This window comes from Spinacia oleracea, chromosome 4 (genome assembly GCF_020520425.1).
Source record: "Spinacia oleracea cultivar Varoflay chromosome 4, BTI_SOV_V1, whole genome shotgun sequence".
Classification (NCBI taxonomy): domain Eukaryota; kingdom Viridiplantae; phylum Streptophyta; class Magnoliopsida; order Caryophyllales; family Amaranthaceae; genus Spinacia; species Spinacia oleracea.
The window spans coordinates 12,155,309-12,176,377 of NC_079490.1; the positions used below are offsets into that span (position 1 = coordinate 12,155,309).

A 21,069-nucleotide genomic window follows, 5' to 3' on the forward strand; every position below is an offset into this window, starting at 1 on the left:
AGACCATATGTGACAATTAGCGCTCCGTAATGGACTATTATTAGCAACTGAAAATAATATTAGACATAATTTTATCGAGGGAGATAATTTACTAATAGTTTAGATTTTGCAGAATCGTGCGCATTACTCGTGGAAAATTCAGCAGCTTATGGATGATATCAAACAACTGCTTACGCATTTTGAAAGTTATACTTCAAGTCATGTCTATCGAGAAGCTAATCGTGTAGCAGATTGTGTTGCAACCACTGGTTATTACATTTCGGCCCACCAAGATTTAGACCCGCATGCCGATAATAAGTTTTCATACTCCCTCCGTCCCAGAATAGTCGTTACACTTATCTTTGCACAAAGTTTTAGGTGATAAGTGGTTGTTTGGTTATCAATTGTTATTTTATTGTAAAAGTGGATGTGATAGGAGTTAGTGGGGTATTTTTTTAATTGAATGAGAGAGGGGGTGGGGACAAAAAAATAGTTAGTTGGAAGAGAGAGACAATATAATAATTGTGGGGTCATTCCATATTTAGAAGTGTAACAACTAATCTGGGACGGACGAATAAGGAAAGTGTAACAACTAATATGGGACGGAGGGAGTATTTTATTTCTTTAGATAAATTAAGATATAGTCCACCTTACAATATTTATTGTATACCAACTTTAAGTAAGAGTTTGTGTTTGTTTACAAGGATCTCTTATCATCCTACTATGAAAAAAGAAGAAGGATGTCTTATCCCACCAATTCCATACTTAGCGAGGGAGTTATATAAGGGGGGAGTGATAAGAAATGTCAAGGAAGGAGGGAGTGAAAAAGTTAATAAGGATATTTTAATAAACTAGATTTTGAGTCCGTTTAAAGAACGGACGGTTGTATAATGGTTATTTAACTGTCTTTTAAAGTTTTAATTAGTGAGGACTTGTGATTTTTGATAATATATAAATTATATAGAGGTGTAATTTGAAGGTTGAAAAGATATAAAATTTATATGTTGACTTAAAATTGAAGGTTAACGGGGGCGAAGTGGAAGGGGCTAATGTGTATATTGAATTATTGGTAACTTGATGTTGAATAAGGAAGATGAAGTGCAAGAGGAATTAAAGTGGTACTCCGTAAAACATAGAAACAATAAATGAAAAATTAAAATAAAAAACAAATTAATTAATGGCATGAGAGATGACACATGGCTTCTAATAATCTATGATTATCCTTTTAAAATACTGGTATAGATTTGTCAATAATCTCAATTTATTTTGTACGCGTACAAACACGAGAAAATTCCTTTTATATCCCTAGTCCTCTTACTTATTCCTATTCTTGTCTTGCCTTATCCTTCTTATTCATATTCTCAAAGCCATGTTTTGTGAAGAATGGTCTCATACTTCATCCAATTCAAAAATATCGCACCACTTTAACTTGTACACTATTCAAATTGTGATTTTGACCATTTTGTAATATATATGTAAGAAACTATGTAATCATTTATGATTTTATTAGATTCGTATCGATATGTATACCTTTTAAATATCAATTTCTTTTTTATAATTTTTTAAGTAACGGAGAAAGTAATTTTGTTGAAACAAAACCCTTCATTGTTTTTGCTTTGACAAAACCCACTTTAAATTTTATTTTGTTTTCCGTTGACATATCCTACTAAAGTAACTAAACCAATGTTGCCAACCTGCAGCTCGGGTACTTTTGAGTTATGGCCCAATCTACAACAGCCAAATGCCAACGGTGGCCCATCTATCATATCGATATGAGCAGACTAGCAGCCCATTATCTATATAGCACGTCGCAACCTACTACAGCTCAAGGCCCATCTATCCTTTAGGTATCTACTTTTAGAGCTACAAACATACTTCGTATTATGTAGGGTTATGTTTGTGTCAAGGATAAATGGATTTATAAACGTCAAATCTAGCTTGACAAATTCAATTAATGGATGATCAGAATGCCTATACACGGTGATTTAGAGGAACAAGTTTATGAGTATGCAATTTCCACAAGGATTTAGTAATTACAAACTTTTATATAAGGCGGTCTTACACAAAAGATCACATTGGTGTCATATAAGTTAATTAGTGAAACCAATTACTTAACACTGAAATCAATTAGTTAAGCAATGGAACTAATTAGTTAAACACTAGAACTAATTAGTTAAGCACTGAAACTAATTTCGTTAAGCACTGAAACTAATTAGTTAAACAGTGGAACCAATTAGTTAAACAATCAAAGTGGTCTTTTCGAAATAATTTGGAAAGTTAACATTAGAATCGGGGATATTATTGGAATTTTATGTTGTTTGGCTACTAATATAAAATTAGTACCTCGGCATGTTTCAGTTTTTTTTACCGTAATCAAATACTATACTCTTTTGATTTTGATGATCGAGCTTATAATTAGTATTTAAAATTAAAGGAAATTTTTAAGTTTATGCAGCCTAGGACGCAATTGGTAAAGGAAAAGGTACTCTAAATATTCAAAAACAAAGATTTTTAATGGGTGTTACAATCACCAAATAAAGATTTTAATTCAGAATAACCCTATAATGTGTTATGTGTTATTGCAAATCCATTGAGCGGGAAACATGTGATTAGCCAAATAGATTGCGAACAAAAGGAGAAAAAAAAGTAAAACACACTATTTGTACAAATGTTTATTGTCTTCACTTTTGTACTGCAATTTAGATTTTTCATCATATAATAGCAGATGTATTACATTGTTTCACTATTTAGATGTTTTTAATTAGATATTGTATCTAATTTTTCTTCCCATGAACTTTTTGAACAATTTTTCTTGCAAAGTATTTATTATGATTAGTTGTACTAATGTAATTTTAATTTTATATAATCTCGCACGCATAGCGTGCATATAAGACTAGTAATCTAATAAAAGAACGACACTTGTCAACACCATGTAATCAGACTTGTACATAGTTTGAGGAAAATAGAACATATAAGAATCTTTAAATAAGAAAATCTTGGTAAAGTTATATTTTTACGTTATAATTTAGCAAATTTGCAAAATACAACCTAATAAAGTTCACTATTTGCCAATTACAACCTTAAATTTCTAATTTTGTCAATTACAACCTTAAACTTGTACATCTATTTTAAATTACAACCCGAAACCATTTTTCGGCAAAAATAACCGGAAGATGATGTCATAACGTTATTAAAATTATTTGTTGCTAAATAGAATCAACAACAAAAATGTTCTTTAAGATATGAATAAGTCATAAAGAGAAAAATATGCACCTGAAATATATTGTTGGTTGTTATAAATCGTAAATATTCTTTTGATATTGAACATCTTAAAAATTTACATATAAATGTAAATCATCAAGATTCCATTCTTAAAGTTCATATAATTGTGTATAAATAAATAAGTATGTTATTTTCCTCAAACTAAAAATCTGACTACATGGTGATGACAAGTATACCTGTCTCTTTTATTTGCTCATTTTATAATATAGAAAATTATATTACACATTAATAGATAAATTAGAGTCATACTAGATTGAATGCATTGTATTTCATGGTAACAATGACTTATCAATATGGTAAATTAATTTAAAAAAAATTCAATGTTTTACGTACGTAGGAAATTGACACCTAATATCTTAGTTATATGGAGTACTACCTAATAAAATTGTACCTTATCATGCATATTTTTCTTAAATAATATATCATGAATATTTTATTATGGAATACAATTTTATGCAATATCTTTATACACAATAATATCATTGACAACATTACTAACATATATAAATACTTATTTAATCCATTATACAATTTTATGGTACACTCTCACGTCTTTATAGAGTGAAACTGAATATCTATACATATTTTTAAAATAATAATTATAAACAACGGATAATATGAATTGCATAGTAATATCTATACATCATATTATTTTTACTTATAATATGAATTGCATAGTAATTTCTTAGAGGGGATAATTTATGTAAGAGTACACAAGATATGAATCTTAAACTTAAATTATTTTTATATTTGATAAAATGTACTACTATAGAAAAACAATTAAATTTTAATAAAATTAGTCTGCCTTCCCTGTATAATATAGGAATGAAAACAATTTTTGTCTATCAAGGAATGAAAGCATATTAGTATATACTACTCTTCGTTCTTTTGAACGCTACTATGTTATTCATATTGACCTAGCATGATAAATAATGCAAAGGGACCTTACCGAAAACAAAAACTAATTTAATTTTTGGAACTTATCGAAAACAATGCAAAGAAAAATACATGTGGGATATTTATCCTTAAATAGATATTATTTCCATGGCTGCCATCATTGGTAAAATCAATCTAGCGCTAGAGCAACAAACTCAACAAGATATTACACTCTTTAGTCTCCAACTAATCAACACCCGACATACGCGACCATCGCAATTTATTGTCTTATTGAGACAGATGCTAACCGCCATGAGTCCATGACTATTGAGAGAAATTAAGTAATGATTTTGAAACGGACTAAAAAGAAAAGTGACATTGATTTTGAAACGGAGGAGAATCAATCTCCCATAGTCCATATATACGATATTGTCGATATTCTTTAACATTGACATCATTTGAGAGCAAAGAGAAAATCAATGCGGAGTATATAAAGGAGATCGATGGCGGTTGTGTGATTGTGTTTGTGCATAGGTTAGAAATATCGGAAAAATAATTAAATAAAAAATTTATAGGCTCGCATGAAAATTGAATTATTAATATGGGAGTACATATTGTATAACGAGTATCAATATGAATGGCAATAAAATTTTAAAAAATAAATCGCAACAATCTTTGACATAAAATATTTCACATGATCCAAACATATATATTTTCCCACATACAATATTATGGAAAACGTGTATATTCTCTAATCTATATTAACAAATTGAACAAAATGTGTACTAAGATGTACTACCTACGTTTCAAATGATCTTTACGGGTTACTATTTGCATAAATATTAAAACAAATATGAAAAGTGTGTAAAAAGTTGGGTGCATGTAATAAAATATGGATAAAGTAAGGTAGATGTGTAGAAATGTGGGTAAGAGGGGTAAGATAGTAGATTTTTATGTCATAAAATAGAACAAAGAACAATTTAAAAAACATTTATGAAACAGACTAAAAAGAAAAGTGTAAAAATCATTTTGAAACGGAGATAGTATATTAATATTGAAATATGTTTTTGTATGGATATTTTGTTACAATTACACCCCATAAAAATAGATTAAATCGTAGACTATTACATTTTTCACTCTTTGATTTAATCACTTGATTAATATATAATTGTTTTTGGTGAGAATCGGTCACAAGAGAAATATAATTACAGAAGGAGGAGTGAGATTCGGACCTCGGATATATAAAAAGAAAAGAACCGCAATAAAACAAATAATGAGTATGATAGTAAGAGTAAGAATTAAACTAATAGACAATACATACGAAGTAGATCACAATGTATGTAGTACATAGTTAAACAGTATATAGATTGTGTTTTATCTTACACAGACCCTAAAACGTTTAGAGTAAGATTTGAACTCGAGACCACAACTAGGTTAAAGAAAAATGTTTTAAATTCTAAAGATTAAAAAAAAAAAAAAGTAATTGGTATAACAATTACTCTTCTCTTCATATGAAAAATTACAATGAGAATAAGTCAAAGGGATTAAGAAAATATAATTGCATCAATATGATTAATATCAAATATTTTTAATAGCCCTTTTTCTTTGGTATGACTTCTTTTAAAATTGTCTTAAAATGCTCATGCGTAATACCTGGCCTATATTGACAAAATGATTATCTAAAATATATAGATATCATTATTTTAAATTACTACAAAATTAGTAAATTTGTGAATTGGAGCGGGTTAAATGAACAACTATCTGTATCCACCCTAATTAGATGAGAATTTTGTTGGTGGAGGATTTAGGAAGTGGCGGCAGAAAGGACCGATGATAAAAATTGCATTCGTCTAAGTATTTAATCTCCTTGCAATAAGTTTCATATGCAAAGATTGATAGTTTTTGTTTTTGTTTTTTACACCTATGTATAATATTAACTCCTACGTAGTGTTATTCAAAATTCATATTCAAAAATTTAGTGATGAAAATAGAAACATTCCAGTATAGTTCATCATCCAAACAAGAGAAAATAATTTGTTCAAGTATTACTTAGTCGTATCGATGTTGGACATCTGCCCCCAAGTTGTATTATATATTATGTTTTATTCAAAATTATATTCTTCAATATCACTAATGATTCATCAACCTTAGTCTCTTATATTTTGAATCCTAATTAATATACTAATAACATATTCTATGAATTCTTACTCATAATAATAATAAGTGGTATTTGAATGGAGTATGAGATTGTTTTGAAACAATGTTAACAGTTGATCAATAATGGCTAATTGTTTGAAAAATAATTATTTCTGATTTTTAATATTGTGTTAGATTTCTATTTAGACCAACTTTTGTAGATTGTCTATCATAAATAAACTTTATTTGGAAACTTGACTTAAATTGATTATTGCCTTTGATTATAGTTTCTTATGTTTTTTCTGCTCGATATATTTTTCAAATGAGACTATAGTAAATGGGTCGGGTTGACAAGTATACTGGGTTACATCATGTTCAAGTTTATATTGGTTCAGTTTTTTAGTGTTTAGGCTCAAACAATGTGGATAAATCAATAGCGTGATAACAGGGGTAAAGGGTTGTGCTTCGGGTCATGTGAATTTGGTTTCAAATTATAAAATCACAATTTCTAATATATTGAGGCCTTGATTAGGGGACGGCAAAGTCAATAACTAACTTTTAGAAGTGTTAAGAATTTAAGATCAGTAGCGGGAGTAGCGGGATTAAACGGGCTATAGGTTATAAACGATTCGAATTAAATGGGATACAAGTTGTAAATTGTTCGGATTAAGTGGGTTACGGATTAAAACAATTCGGGTTGTACGTACACAGGTTTTCCCTGGGTTCATACGGTTCGGATTGAAACAGATTGGGTCATTAACGGATTTTGAATCCATTCGGCTCGGATTCAAACGGATAGGGTTGCTGCGGAACGGTTTATTATCGGGTTTAGGATCTTAATCGGGTTAATATTTTCCGGTCGGTTTGGGTTGAATATAATCGGGTCGGGTTTGCGTTCCAACTCGCGAGTTATTAGCGGTTCAGGTTTTAAACGATCGGACCAACCCAACGGGTTCAACGGTTCAGGTTGAGAATTTACATCTCTTATAGTATAAGATGATAATTGTTTGTTATACCTAACATGAAATCATAGGTGATGCATGAGAAGGAATAAAAAAAATCTACGTATTTTTCTATGTTTCTTTTCTAAATTAATTTAACTTTGCACTTAAAATTAAAATATATAAATCGTGCATCGCACGGGTCCTATACTAGTATCCTACTAAAGTAACTAAACCAATGTTGCCAACCTGCAGCTCGGGTACTTTTGAGTTATGGCCCAATCTACAACAGCCAAATGCCAACGGTGGCCCATCTATCATATCGATATGAGCAGACTAGCAGCCCATTATCTATATAGCACGTCGCAACCTACTACAGCTCAAGGCCTATCTATCCTTTAGGTATCTACTTTTAGAGCTACAAACATACTTCGTATTATGTAGGGTTATATTTAGGGATGTCAATGGGGCGGGGCGGGGCGGATGTATGTCCCTCCATCCCCATCCCCACCTAAAATTTTCATCCCCATCTCCGCCCCATCACCCATGGCGGGTACAAATTTCATCCCCATCCCCGCCCCAACGGGTATAAACTAAAATCCCTCCCCGCCCCACCACCCAACTGGGTATCCATCCCCGTCTTATACCCGCCTCATACCCACGCCAATATCCGCCTAATTTTTCTTATTAAGCAAACATTTTCCATATGTACGAAGTAATGAAAGTTAACTTTAGAAATAAAAAATTCCTTACGACTAAAGAGACACATATAATCGAAAAACTACCCGTCATAACAAAAAAAATCTAAACAAAAAACTTAAAATTCTCACCTAAATTCACATTATCATCTAACACATGCACATAAAAACAAACTCGATCACCCCATCACCCATAGCGGGTATGAAGCGGGGCGAGTGGGGATGGGGCGGGGCGGGCGGGGATGGGGCGGGTTCAACACAGAATCCACACCCGCCCCATCACCCATGGCGGGTACGATTTCTATACCCATCCCCGCCCCATCACCCGCTAAACCTACCTCCATCCCCGCCTACTTGGAGCGGATGCGGGGCGGGTCTCCCACAAAACCCGCCCCACTGACATCCCTAATTATTTATGTTTGTGTCAAGGATAAATGGATTTATAAACGTCAAATCTAGCTTGACAAATTCAATTAATGGATGATCAGAATGCCTATACACGGTGATTTAGAGGAACAAGTTTATGAGTATGCAATTTCCACAAGGATTTAGTAATTACAAATTTTTATATAAGGCGGTCTTACACAAAAGATCACATTGGTGTCATATAAGTTAATCAGTGAAATCAATTACTTAACACTGAAATCAATTAGTTAAGCAATGGAACTAATTAGTTAAACATTAGAACTAATTAGTTAAGCACTGAAACTAACTTCTTTAAGCACTGAAACTAATTAGTTAAACAGTGGAACCAATTAGTTAAACAATCAAAGTGGTCTTTTTGATAAGTCGGTCTTACACAAAAGTTAGACTATAGTCATTGGTTCTTGGGAAGGTTTGTAAGTTGCGTGAATTATTATATGACTTAAAACAGTCTCCTAAACCGTGGTGCAAAGTTGTCTAGTGCCTTATGGACATTTGGTTTCAAACCTTTGTATGCAATTTTATATTTTTATTAGATTCATTTTGATGTACTTTGTATATTTTTAGAGATATACTTCGTATTTTTTTATTATTAGATACATTTTGGGTTTAGATCTCTCCTATGAATTTTATTCTCCATAATCCTTATTTTAATACTTCCTTTTTTTCCTTTGGTGTGAATACCTTTTTTTTTTGACGGGTCCTTTGGTGTGAATACTTCCTTTGTTCATATCACATGATTATATTTTTTCCCTTAAATTTAAATCACATTTAAAGTTAAATTAGAGTATGTGAATAGAGTCATAAGTCAAAATACGTCAAATATCCTCACTCGCGGCTCTTCGTCGTCATTTTTTTCGTTATCGGTTTTAGTTTTTGTTGTTGGTTAACACCTACCAAAAAGATTAACTTAAAATTACAAGATAATGAATCCAAAAACATTACGGTTTTGTTAGGGAAGAATTTGAATAATGTTTGATATTAATTAATCACAAGAATAATCCAATCCGCGGTATTTTTATAACAGTATGGACGTCTACGTAAAAATAATCCAATCTCAAAATCAAAAGGTTCTTATTGGATAATTAATATTTATTTCATTATCCTAAAAAACCATTTTGAAAAAATTCTAGTTTTAATTTTTTATCCAATTTTTTAGTGTTTTATTCAATATCTAAAGCTAGAAACTAATATCTAGTTTTGGATTTTCTAGCTAGTGTTTTACTCCGTATTTGATGTGTTAGGGCCTAAACCTATCCAAATATCTAATACTTCGTATCAAATTAAAGTTAGATATTGAATCAAATACCATCCACTTCTAAAATTTTATTAGATAGAATTGCATAGTAAATTAGTAATATCTATCTCTAAAGAGTTTAGGTTTATCCAGATATGTAAAACCAGAGTTCGAGATTGAATAAAATACCACTTCTAAAATTTTTATAAGATAGAGTTGCATGATAATACCGATCTCTACAGAGTTTAGGTTTTATCCAACCATACTTTCAAAAGCTATATAAACCCCCTTAAACCTCACTTTCAAAATCACAGAAATCAACCATCAAACCCTTTCGAGAAGAAAACCGAAGCAAAACCCCCTACAAAATACAAGATGATGAACAAGGCAATCTTGCTCCTTGGTTTGGTAGCTCTATTCGTAGGTGGAGCCTTTGCCCAAGATGTGCAACAGGAAACCTTTTTCCGACACCATTTGCCACGTGGTTTGCCACATCGGCACTACGTCCGTCCTCGAGTCTTGCCTAGACCCAAATACACAGGTCCACTTCCACCATTGCCTGCTAATCTCCCTGAGATAGTTGCTGGAATTGATGCTTGTAAAACTGATTTGGATACATACCTATTCAACAGTAACCACCCTGGCTCTGCAAGTGCTCAATGTTGTTCAGTTCTCGAAAACGACCCGAGGCCAGCAGTCAAGTTCCTCCACAGCCTCGTCTGCCCCGGTGCTGCTGCACCCACCCCTAGTGCTTAATCAATAATATATAGCTGTGTTACGTACGTAGTAGTACTTGATTAATAAGCATGCAACCATGCAATGCAATGCCATTAGCCCATTAGGATAGGTTTTTTCTTTACAGGTTCAATATAATAGTTGGAATTAAGAGGTTTAGAATTAATTCAATAAACTGTGGTGATTTACTGTTCATAACATTTATGTAATGGTAAATTTCTTTAACATTTATGTAATGGTAAATTTCTTTATGATAGTTTGTTTGCTGCTCGTATAATTATCTTTGCTGTTCTATAGAAATTGCATAATACTACTATTTGCTTTTGTATCACATATTCAAATTAGTTAGAAAATCGATCTTTAATTTGGACTAAAATTGATACTCTGTAAACAAAACACGATTTGGAAATATACAAACAGTTAGAAAAATAACGAACCTGGGCCTGGGGAGTATTTTCCATCTCAACCAATGAATTATTATTCTTAGTTGTAAACGTATTGATCAAATATATCATATCCAAACTAATTAGATTTAAACTTTTGAAGTCGTCAGTTTAATTATTCCGATAGAATACGATAACGATCCATCCTCCGGAAGAATTACAAAGAAAAAAGTGGATCTGAGATCCATCTATGATTATTATCATTGAATTTGTATACTCTAATATCCGGAGTATACAATAATGAAAGTACCACAAAACAAAACGTTACTCCTATTAGAGAGATAGTAGTCAACTAGCTAGTCATGGTACATATGTTTGGTACAAGAGATATGGATAAGAAAGATAAGGTGAGACAAAGATAGGGATCGCGATCTGGCTCTATTCACCTTATTCTTATTGTTTATTAGATAAGTCCATTACGCCTAAGTAAGTGTACTGCTAAAGTGCTAAGTATGAGTGGACAAAACATAACTATTTGCGAATTGTTGATAAAAGTTTCAAAGAATATTTGAGCCACCTCCACCCTCATAAATTATGCCACTTAGCTATATGTGAATGTCGCTTAATTTAAAGTCAGATGTTGCTATCAAACCAATACGAAGTACGAAGTAAGTTGTTCCATAAAGATCTGATACTATTCCATTAAGTCTTCCAACAAAACCACTAATGATGCCACAATATACTTCTTTTAATCGTTCAAGAACCATTTTTAGCAAAACAATAAGGCTTCAAATAAACAAGTTGTGCCTTTGGAGATGCTCTAGGGAGCTGCAGCAGATCTAGTAACACCAAATTCTTTGAAGCAGCACCACAATAATTTCCACAGTTGAAGAAGAACTTCTCTAGCACGACTGATATAGCAAGCACATACTCAATGAATTTCAGCTCTGCAAATGATCCTTTAATATCTGTAACTTTAACCTTCAGAAGATGGGCCAACTTGAAGTTGTCATCATACTCAACTTTCGGCAGCAGAGCAATTTTGTCTGATTTAAACTGTGCAAATGAAGCAATCGGTTTATTAAACAAGTGAAATATATTTTGCAACAAAAGATTACAGATACTATATTATTATACTTGTCTTCTCTGTTGCAAATTAAAAGCTAGTATATACTCCGTACTCACCGAAATGTCAAGTTCCTTGATGTAAGGACAGCTCTGAATCATGCGAAAAACAAAACGGTAAACACCTGCGCGACCCAAGTCCAGTTTCGTCAAACAAAGCTTACTGAGGTGGCTAAATGTCAGAGGAAATGATTTTGCAACACCACCTGTAGCCAAGAACTTGCATGACAATAGAAAATCATATAAGATTAAATGTAATTGACCTAAACAATATCAACAAAATGATCACTTTCTTGCAGTTATACTCCGTATATTACAAAAAGCAATGTGTTTTACCTGATATATGTCATGACCCCCAAAATGAAGATGTTGAAGTTGACATGAAGTAGCAAGATCCTTAAAAGAGTCCAAACCAATGCAATTTAAAAGTTGTAACAGTTTAAGCCTGGGACAATTTGCGATCACACTCCCAAACATATCAAGTTTGCATTCAATATTGAGTAGCTTAAGACTGTGAAGATTAGCAAAGCCCCTGAAGTGACGAGGTGGAGGATTCAGTACAAAATACCAGAGTTCCAATTTCTCCAACTCTTTGCATGCGAAAATATGAGAAGGTATAGGGATATGTTTAGAATTATAATTTATAAGACATATTTTTTTGACAGAGGTTCTTGAAAGAAAAGATAGCCATTGACTGAGATTGATGCATTCTCCGTTCACATACATTGGAACATAGAAATAGAACTTCTGTAAAGGGCCGTTGAGATGGAGGAGTACATTGCTAACAATTCTGCTCACTTTTTCTGCTACATGGTTAGCTTGTATAGGATGTGATCCTCTGATTTCTTCCCAGAAAGTTGAATCAAAGGCAAGATGCCTAAGAGACAACCAATTATCATTCCATTTTGTTGACAGCACGCTCATCCTAGCTGCCATTTTAATTGGCAACCGTTTCATAATTTTTTCAGTGGCGATTGGTGGCAGATTACTGATTAAATCTGGATTCGCTTCATCAGTAACTTTCATAGAAAATTTTGAAGAAGCCATTTGACAGTTTGGCACTCACTGCTGAGAGATTGAATCACCCGAAATGTAGCTTTATAAATACCTTCAATTCGCAAGTTTTGATGAATTTACAAGAGTTACAACATGCAGCTTTTATTGGAACCAACAACAACATTTAAACTGTTAAATCAAAGGTCCACTAACATTAACTTTTTATTTCGTTTCCCGGTGTTGATTCATTGAACAAACGAATTAACTTTAATTAATGTTGGGGAGAAGCCGAGAAGTTCAACTCTAAGGTTCATCCCACACAATACTATTATTATCTCATTAAACAACCAAAAATCTTGATTCATTGGAACAACCACAACACTTCAACTGTTAAACTTCCGTCCAATGAAACAATACTAGCTACTTTTACAATTCTATTTTTAAACTAGCTACTAGTATAGTACCTGTGCAATTGCACGGTTTAATAAGTTGAAATATTAAGTTTAGAACAATTTAAAATCTATTTACACATAATTTGTACTTTTCAATGGAACTAAATAATTAAATAAGGGGTAATATAGAACTTCTTTAGTTAAAATCAACTACTTTACGTATGGAAAATTCATCAATGATGCAGTGGGAAATTAAATTTTAAGCTTGATCTTATTTTTGCTTAAGTACAACGCGAAACATAATATCGTAATTTTATCCGACCTGCTAATATCTATGTTTTTGGAAGATCAATCTACATTACACTTTGACTCGCGTCGTTCCTCAAAAATTTATCTATTTGTAATCTTTCATGTGTAGTAAATGTTTATATTTTCAATTGATTATCGGAATGTGTAATTTCAAAATATTTATAATACGTAACTAAATATATTATGCGGATTGTGTGCACGGTAACCTGTGAAAAAGTGAAACATAAACAACTTTCTGAAACGATACAATATAGTCACAATTTTGTAAAAATACCTTCTCAACATTTAAAATAGGGTGTGATATGTCATCATATATTTTAGGCACCTCTACCTTTAGGGTGCATTTCATTATCCTGATGATACGGATCGGAGTACTACGTATTTGTGATGGTGTAGACACCAATTAATTTCCTTGTGTGATTATCTAATATATTATCACCCACTAGGCGTTACCTAATAGTTTGAGAAAATATATATTTCTGGCTTACCTAATACTAAGCAAAATACCAAATAACACATACTTCCTCCATTTTTTAATAATTGCACCATCTTGGTTTTATCACTATTCACATATTCTTATATAGTTAATTTTTGTGATTTATATGTAAGGAAAAATATATTCATGTGGGATCTTGTTAGATTCGTCTCGAAATATACTTTCGAATGATCAAATTTGTATAATTTTTTAAAAGGTATAATGAGAGATATTGGTGATTAAAATAGTACATTGGCAAGCGTGAAATCTCAGATGGTGCAATTAAAAAAAAAAATGGAGGAAGTACATTACTTCTACAGATACATTACAAAATACAATACTTATACAATACTTCATTTCTGGCTTTCTATATCAAATGTTAAGGCTATTTTAATGTCACTCTTACTCTTCAAACTTCTTTTTTTAACAGGCTGAATATTTGCACAAGGAAGGTCGGATAAGTGATGAGATGCTCTTTCTAGGGCGTGGTCCAATGGAAACTGCTATGTGCTTTGGTGGTTACATCACAAATGGATTTAAATTTCATTCGGAAGAGCGTGATAGAGGCTTAGTAACACAAAATAGTGGAGTAGTTGTGATTGGTGAAGTTGATATGAGCAATAACTTCTTGGACTACTACGGGGTGCTAACACAAGTTGTGAGTTTGCAATACTTGGGTGCTAAACGTGTGACGTTGTTTCGTTGCCGGTGGTATGATGTGCATGATACTGAGAATGGGATGAAGATCGATGAATATGGTACAGTGAGCATCAATTGTCGTCGCCTTTTGAAAACAGACGAACCATTTGTGTTAGCTAGTCAAGCATCACAAGCTTTTTATGTTGTTGACAATGCTAATAAGGGTTGGCATGTAGCTGAGAAAACACAACCTAGGGACTTCTATCAAACAATATCAAAGTGCAATGATGATACAAATGAGACAGACAACGAAAATGAGGCGTTTCAGTTAAATGAGTCCGAACGATTTCTTCCAGAGTGGCTTCCACATGTTTCCTTTGAGAAAGGTGGTAAGATCTGTAATGCAATTGGAGAAGGTGAGCCCATAATTGTTGATAAAAGTGAGATAAAAAGGAGGCGAAAACAGAAAACAAGTGGAAGTTCCAAGAGAAGTAGAACCTAAAACGATCAAGTGTCATTTGTAAATAAGTAATATAAGTATATACATTTTGTTTGTATTGATTTCTTTCAATATACATATTATTAACTGTCATAAATATTACGGATTTTTCATGAAATACCCCCGAATTATGGCATAATTCACCAAATGCCCCTCGACTTTCAGAAATTCACCAAATGCCCCTCACAAATGACTTAATACCCAAAATACCCTTACTAATGACGCGCCGTTAGTCCTCCGTTAGCCTAATTTTTAAATTCACCAAATACCCCTATTTTATAACTTATTTCATATAATACCCCTATTCTGAAACTTAATTCACCAAATACACATAACTTAAAATTACCCATTTTGATGCTCAGCGGCTAGTTTTTATGTTTGAAAATTAGCCGTTGCTTATTGTTTGCTTATAAAAACCCCTTTTCTGACTATTTATTGTAGTTTTTCTATTGTTTTGTTAATTTCATATCATTTTTGTCATGAGTTTTCTTTCAAAATCATCATCCACACCCATGAATCCACATATGTAAGAGTCCCAAACAATTTCTAATATTATGGGAGGAAATTTCCATCTGAGGCTCCGATACAACACTCAGTAAGTTTCAATTATGATCCAATAAGTTCAGGCCTCATCCAGTAAAGACAATGCACTTTAGCTGAGCAAAAGGCCAAAAAACCCCATTTTCAAAGGGATCTTATGTAAGTGAAGCTGAAGTAATTCAATCTAAAGCTAACACCTTAATTTTCTTATTGTCCGAATGGTAAAGAAACTAAGAAATCAAGTTCAATAACACATACATTTTTATCACAACCTCGATTTCAACTTGGATTCATGATGTGAAAATCTTGAGTTTGGAGGCAAATCTTTGTGCCAAGATTCATGTTTTTTCACTGGTTCATGAGCTTTGGAACATACCTTAGTTTCATTTTTTTTTTCTTGTTCCCTCAAATCCAAAAATAGACATTTGTCCATAAATCTGACCATGTCAATAGGACCTAGCTCAAAAGAAAAGTGGGAAAACCTTTATGCCTCGACTGTAAGGTTGAGAGAAAGTTAGGAGATTGAAGAAAGATGTTTGGAGGCAGTAGAGACAGGAGACAAAAGGGAGTTAACGTTAAATATGTGGCATGGAAGCAATAGAAGCCGAGGTAGCTGGAACATATGCGTTAGAATAAAATTAATAAGAGCTTTATTTTTAATCTGTTTGCATATGTTAAAGATATTTCCCATATTGAAAAAGGAATACCTTCCGATTGCATGGTAAATATAATTAATTGGTCACATAAAGAATAAGGTACAAAAGAAGTAGCTATTTTCTTGAAGAGTTGCGACGTTTTGAGGTATTTTAGGAGTGTTTTATGTTTTAGTGTTGTACCGGAGCTTCAGATTGAGTGTTGTATCAGATATTCGGATGTCAAATTTTCTCCCATGATAACAAAATTTATTTGGGACTCTTACATATGTGGACTCATTGGGTGTGGATGATGATTTTGAAAGAAAACTCATGACAAAAATGATATGAAATTAACAAAATAATAGGAAAACTACAATAAACCGTCAGAAAAAGAGTATTTATAAGCAAACAATAAGCAACGGCTAATTTTCAAACACAAAAACTAGCCGTTGAGCATCAAAATGAGTAATTTTAAGTTATTGGTATTTGGTGAATTAAGTTTCTGAATAAGGGTATTTGGTGAAATAAGTATTAAAATAGGGGTATTTGGTGAATTTGAAAATTAGGTTAACGGAGGACTAACGGCGCATCATTAGTAAGGGTATTTTGGGTATTAAGTCATTTGTGAGGGGCATTTGGTGAATTTCTGAAAGTCGAGGGGCATTTGGTGAATTACGCCAAAATTCTGGGGTATTTCATGAAAAATCCGTAAATATTATTAACTGTTCTTTTGGTAATATTGCAGAATAATATGGCCCCTTTTGCAAAAATAAAGGAAATACTTGGTAGGAGTCGCATGAATAGTAGAGGTAAAGAAATAAATCAACAAGCCCAGGATATTTCGTTCGAAGATGACTTGGACAGTCTCTTACAAGGTCAGATTATGTGATTTATTTCTTGTTGTATCAGATTTTGTGATTTATTGCTTGTTTTATTTGGATAAGCCTGTTTCTAATTAATTTATGTGTTTATCAAGTAGGTCAAGAAGAAAATACTAACACTATTGGAGCTAGCTCTTCTTCAAGTGCTTCGGAAAAGACGAAGAAACTCAATCTAGCACCTCGAGGAAGAAACAAGTGCAAGAAGGCTGCACATCTTTCAGCTGGGAATAAACTTCGGGTAGCCTTTTATGAAGGTCGAGTAGTGGGTGATGATGGAAATGAATTCACAAGGTATATTGGGAAAATTGTTCGTAACCCCAATTTGTGTCCTGTGAGAGTTCACAAATGGGAAGATTTGGAGTCAGATAATGTAGAACATATGTGGGCTGTTTTACAGGTATGAATATTTTCTTTTAAGTAGTCTTCTTTAATTACATGCTACTGTACTTTTATGAACCAAAATCACAGGGTGTTCACTGTCACAATGTCACCCTAAACTCTGATGCGTTCTGTTCAGTTTCCTTCCTTAGATCATTCATTATAGCATGTAGGCATCTGAAGATGGAAAAGTGTGTGAGAATTGAGAAGTGACAGCTCCGGTGTCACATCTTGTTGATATACTGTTATAACATAGAATCAGGAAAACCTGTGAACCCCTAATACTAGCTGTCTGCCTTCAGTATCACTGCCCACTTTCAGTAAATAAAATGACATACATATCTTGCCCTGTTTCTCTGAGTTTTACATATCTTACATGTGATATGATACAGCAAAGACACTGATCCAAACAAATAATACTAGGAGATAAATCTTCATTAGTATTTTCTGTATTTGGTACGGAGTATGAAGTTAGGATATGCTTGTGATGATGAAATCTGCTGAGTTCATTGATATTATATCAGCTATAAACAATTGCACTGTAATGGTAATGCTATAATTTTGAATACTTCTAGGAGAAGTTTGAGAGCGAGGATATGGAAAAAGAGCGTACCTCTACAATTAATCATATGAAGGAAATTTGGAGGAAATGGCGGGGTCAAATGTTTCAAGATCACGTAAAGAACAAGTCCATGGGAGAAGCTATAAAGAGGGTGCCAAGGAACATGGATAAGTATGATTGGGAATGGCTTGTGAGAGTTCATTACCATAGTGACAACTATAAGGTTTCATCCGTGCACTTTCTTCATTGTATTTATCCCAATGATACATTAATTCATGCTTTATTTCATCATTGTATTTCAGAAAATCGGTGGGAAAAATTCTAAAAACAGAGGTGCAGTAACCATGCCACAGCGTACGGGAAGTAAGCCATTTCGACAAATAAAGTATGACATGGTAATATGACATCCATACGAAAATAATGTTTACATCAATTACTTTGTTTTCTAGAAGTGTGATATATTGATTGAATTTTTTGTAGGGTGGAAGTTCTGGAAATCCTCCAAGTTTTGAGAAGTTTTGGTTCGACACTCACAAAACAGGAAATATCATAGACAAGCCCGAAACTGTGGAAAAACATGTAAGTTTATCTGTAGTATGATTGGGTATGTTTCTAACTGTAGTCACCTCTTTGATTTGTAAAAGCTTCCATGGAGTTTATAGAACAGATATAATCTCTGAGTCTCTTCCATAGCATTTGATAGCTGTCAGATAATCAGAAAATACTTGTCAGATAATCAGACTTGAGCAAGTTTCATAGGTTTACAGATTTACAGCTGATTCAAAGCTTGTATCTCTAGTTAAGTCTTGGCTCATTTGTTTCACAAGGGGTCATGTATCTCTATCCTATAAGACAGCTCCTGTTGTTAGTGTCCCCTGCAATGTTTTTGTTCTGTAACAGTCAGTTATAACAGAAACAGGTTCAAACAACAACCATAGAAAGAACTGAGATGCAAACTTAGGTTTATGAGGAAAAAACTTACCATAGAAAGTAGTAAATTCCTGGAACAATCTACATTTAAAAACAAAGACAGAATACATAATCTTATTCAGAGAAACAGCTGCCATAAGAACTTACAGTGGTTTTTATAACAACTTACAGTTATGTGAAATAAGAAGCTGAAAATATGAAACTGTGAAACCGTATTGGATATTGCAAATAACTTGATTTTTAATTCTTAAAGGAAATGATCAAGAAGACAATTCAAGAAAATCCAGAGATGGAGGTATTTGATGTTATAGAAGAATGTTTTGGGAGGCAAAATAAAGGATATGTGGCTGGGTATGGTGGTTCTGTCAAGCCTAAGGATCTAAGAGGACCTCTACCAAACAGATTTGACCTTGAAATGAAGTTAAAACAAGCCGGAAAAGTTAATGAAGTGTTACTGGGAAGAATATAACATGTGGAAGCAGAAAACAGAACCTTCGCTGCTCGTTTAAATGAAGTTGAAGCAAAATTTGAGGGAAAACTTCAGGCCATTCTAGATGCTTTTGGTGATGAGTAAGGTAAATACTAAAAATCGGCTTTTAAGATTCTAATATTAGTTTAATTGGCTTTTGTTACTCTTTGCTCCCTGTCATCCAGTTTCGCGATGGCATGCTAATATGATAGAAGCTGCATATAGATGAACATAAATCCTGACTTGATGCAGGGCTATTTAATATTTATTCATTTGAATACCTAAATCCTGACTTGATGTATGATTATGATTGCGTGAACATGGTCTTACTCTTGTCCCTCCTGCTAGTTTAGCTTATGTTCGCCTTCTATGTAGCTGATGAGCTGATGCAAGAGTGAGTTAAGGTTTAGTTTGGTTATGATTTAGCTCCTCTGTGTATCAGATGATCTTTTGAGCTCTAAATTAACTTCTTTGACTTGCAGAATAGCTTATATGGCTGATATTTGAAGACAATGGTCAACTGAATCCCACAGCCGTGGTAAAGTTTGCTCTGTGGTAAAGTTTTAAAAACTCAGTTTGTCTTAAATGCTACTAAGTATATATTTGTCCTTTTTATTTGTTTATTTTATTTTACTGCAATTAGCTATCTATTTTAGCAAATCAAAGAAATAAAGGGAATACAGGTGCTTTATTAGAATACTCTACTTAATGCGTATACAAGCTTAATACGAAATGAGGCGGAGTAGATATGCATCCAATGTAATAAAATTTCACTCTGCGGAGCTTGGCTGGTTCACCTGTGCTAGGTGCTGGTTCAGTTAGGGTCCCTTCTTCTTACCTCTTACCTATTAAAAATATATCTCAAGTATAATACTTTGTGATTACATGGAGTTAGGTTAAGCAGCTGGTTACAAATTGTTTTTTCACCATCTGCTCCAATCAATTAGCTAATTGTAGGAACAACTATACGTTCTGAAATTAAAACTCAATTTCAAGGTTAAAGGATGCAATGTATTTGATGCAGGCTCAAGAAAAGCCGGTGTTGGATTCCTTGCTGACTGCTCTCAAGTTTGAATTTTTATATAATTAGGCTCAAGAAAAGCAGGTGTTGGATTCCTTGCTGACTGCTCTCAAGTTTGAATTTTTATATAATTAGGCATCAGAAAATTGATTTGGATTTTTTGTATTGAACTGGGGTTGTGTTGTTTTCATTGATTTGTATACAATGATGATGGTATATATTACTATAATGTAGAAATCATTGATGGTATTACTATAATGTAGAAATCATTATCATTGATGGTATTATTATAATGTAGCAGGTGCAGCTAAACAAGCAGATTCATGAATCAATATCTTGTCTTTTGCGACGGGTTAGGCTGTCATAGTTGTTAGTTGGCTTTTGCGACGGGAGGTTAGCCCGTCGTGTTTCAATAAGCTTTTGCGACGGGGTCATGACGGGATAGTCAATTACGACGGCCCCCTTTCATGACGGGCTTGTGACGGGTAATCCCATCATAATAGGTCTTTTATGACGGGTCAACGACGG

The 21,069-nt window shown here is 33.1% G+C and overlaps 1 protein-coding gene across 3 annotated transcripts; it reads left to right on the forward strand.

The window, feature by feature from the left end:
* The first annotated feature begins 15,010 nt into the window (after positions 1 to 15,010).
* LOC110777893 (uncharacterized) lies at positions 15,011 to 20,729 on the forward strand. Of its 3 annotated transcripts, XR_008919551.1 has the most exons (10): positions 15,011 to 15,154; positions 17,046 to 17,175; positions 17,280 to 17,578; positions 18,135 to 18,344; positions 18,424 to 18,516; positions 18,602 to 18,700; positions 19,305 to 19,626; positions 20,003 to 20,075; positions 20,545 to 20,559; positions 20,626 to 20,729. XR_008919551.1 is itself a non-coding variant. In XM_056827480.1 (7 exons), the coding sequence occupies exons 2-7, from the start codon at positions 17,052 to 17,054 to the stop codon at positions 19,518 to 19,520; spliced, it is 1,041 nt and encodes a 346-aa protein (XP_056683458.1). In that variant the 5' UTR covers positions 15,011 to 15,154; positions 17,046 to 17,051; the 3' UTR covers positions 19,521 to 19,841. The 3 variants fall into 3 exon arrangements, 1 of the variants encoding a protein (XP_056683458.1); XR_008919550.1 differs by having other exon boundaries at positions 20,545 to 20,725; XM_056827480.1 differs by lacking the exons at positions 20,003 to 20,075; positions 20,545 to 20,559; positions 20,626 to 20,729 and having other exon boundaries at positions 19,305 to 19,841.
* The last annotated feature ends 340 nt before the right edge of the window (positions 20,730 to 21,069 follow it).

Bases quoted from the DNA above. Each gene is read 5' to 3' on its own strand.
- LOC110777893 (XM_056827480.1), top strand. From the start codon at position 17,052: ATGGCCCCTTTTGCAAAAATAAAGGAAATACTTGGTAGGAGTCGCATG. The intron at 17,579-18,134 runs GTATGAATATTT...GAATACTTCTAG, and splicing joins ATATGTGGGCTGTTTTACAG to GAGAAGTTTGAGAGCGAGGA. The intron at 18,701-19,304 runs GTAAGTTTATCT...TAATTCTTAAAG, and splicing joins CCGAAACTGTGGAAAAACAT to GAAATGATCAAGAAGACAAT.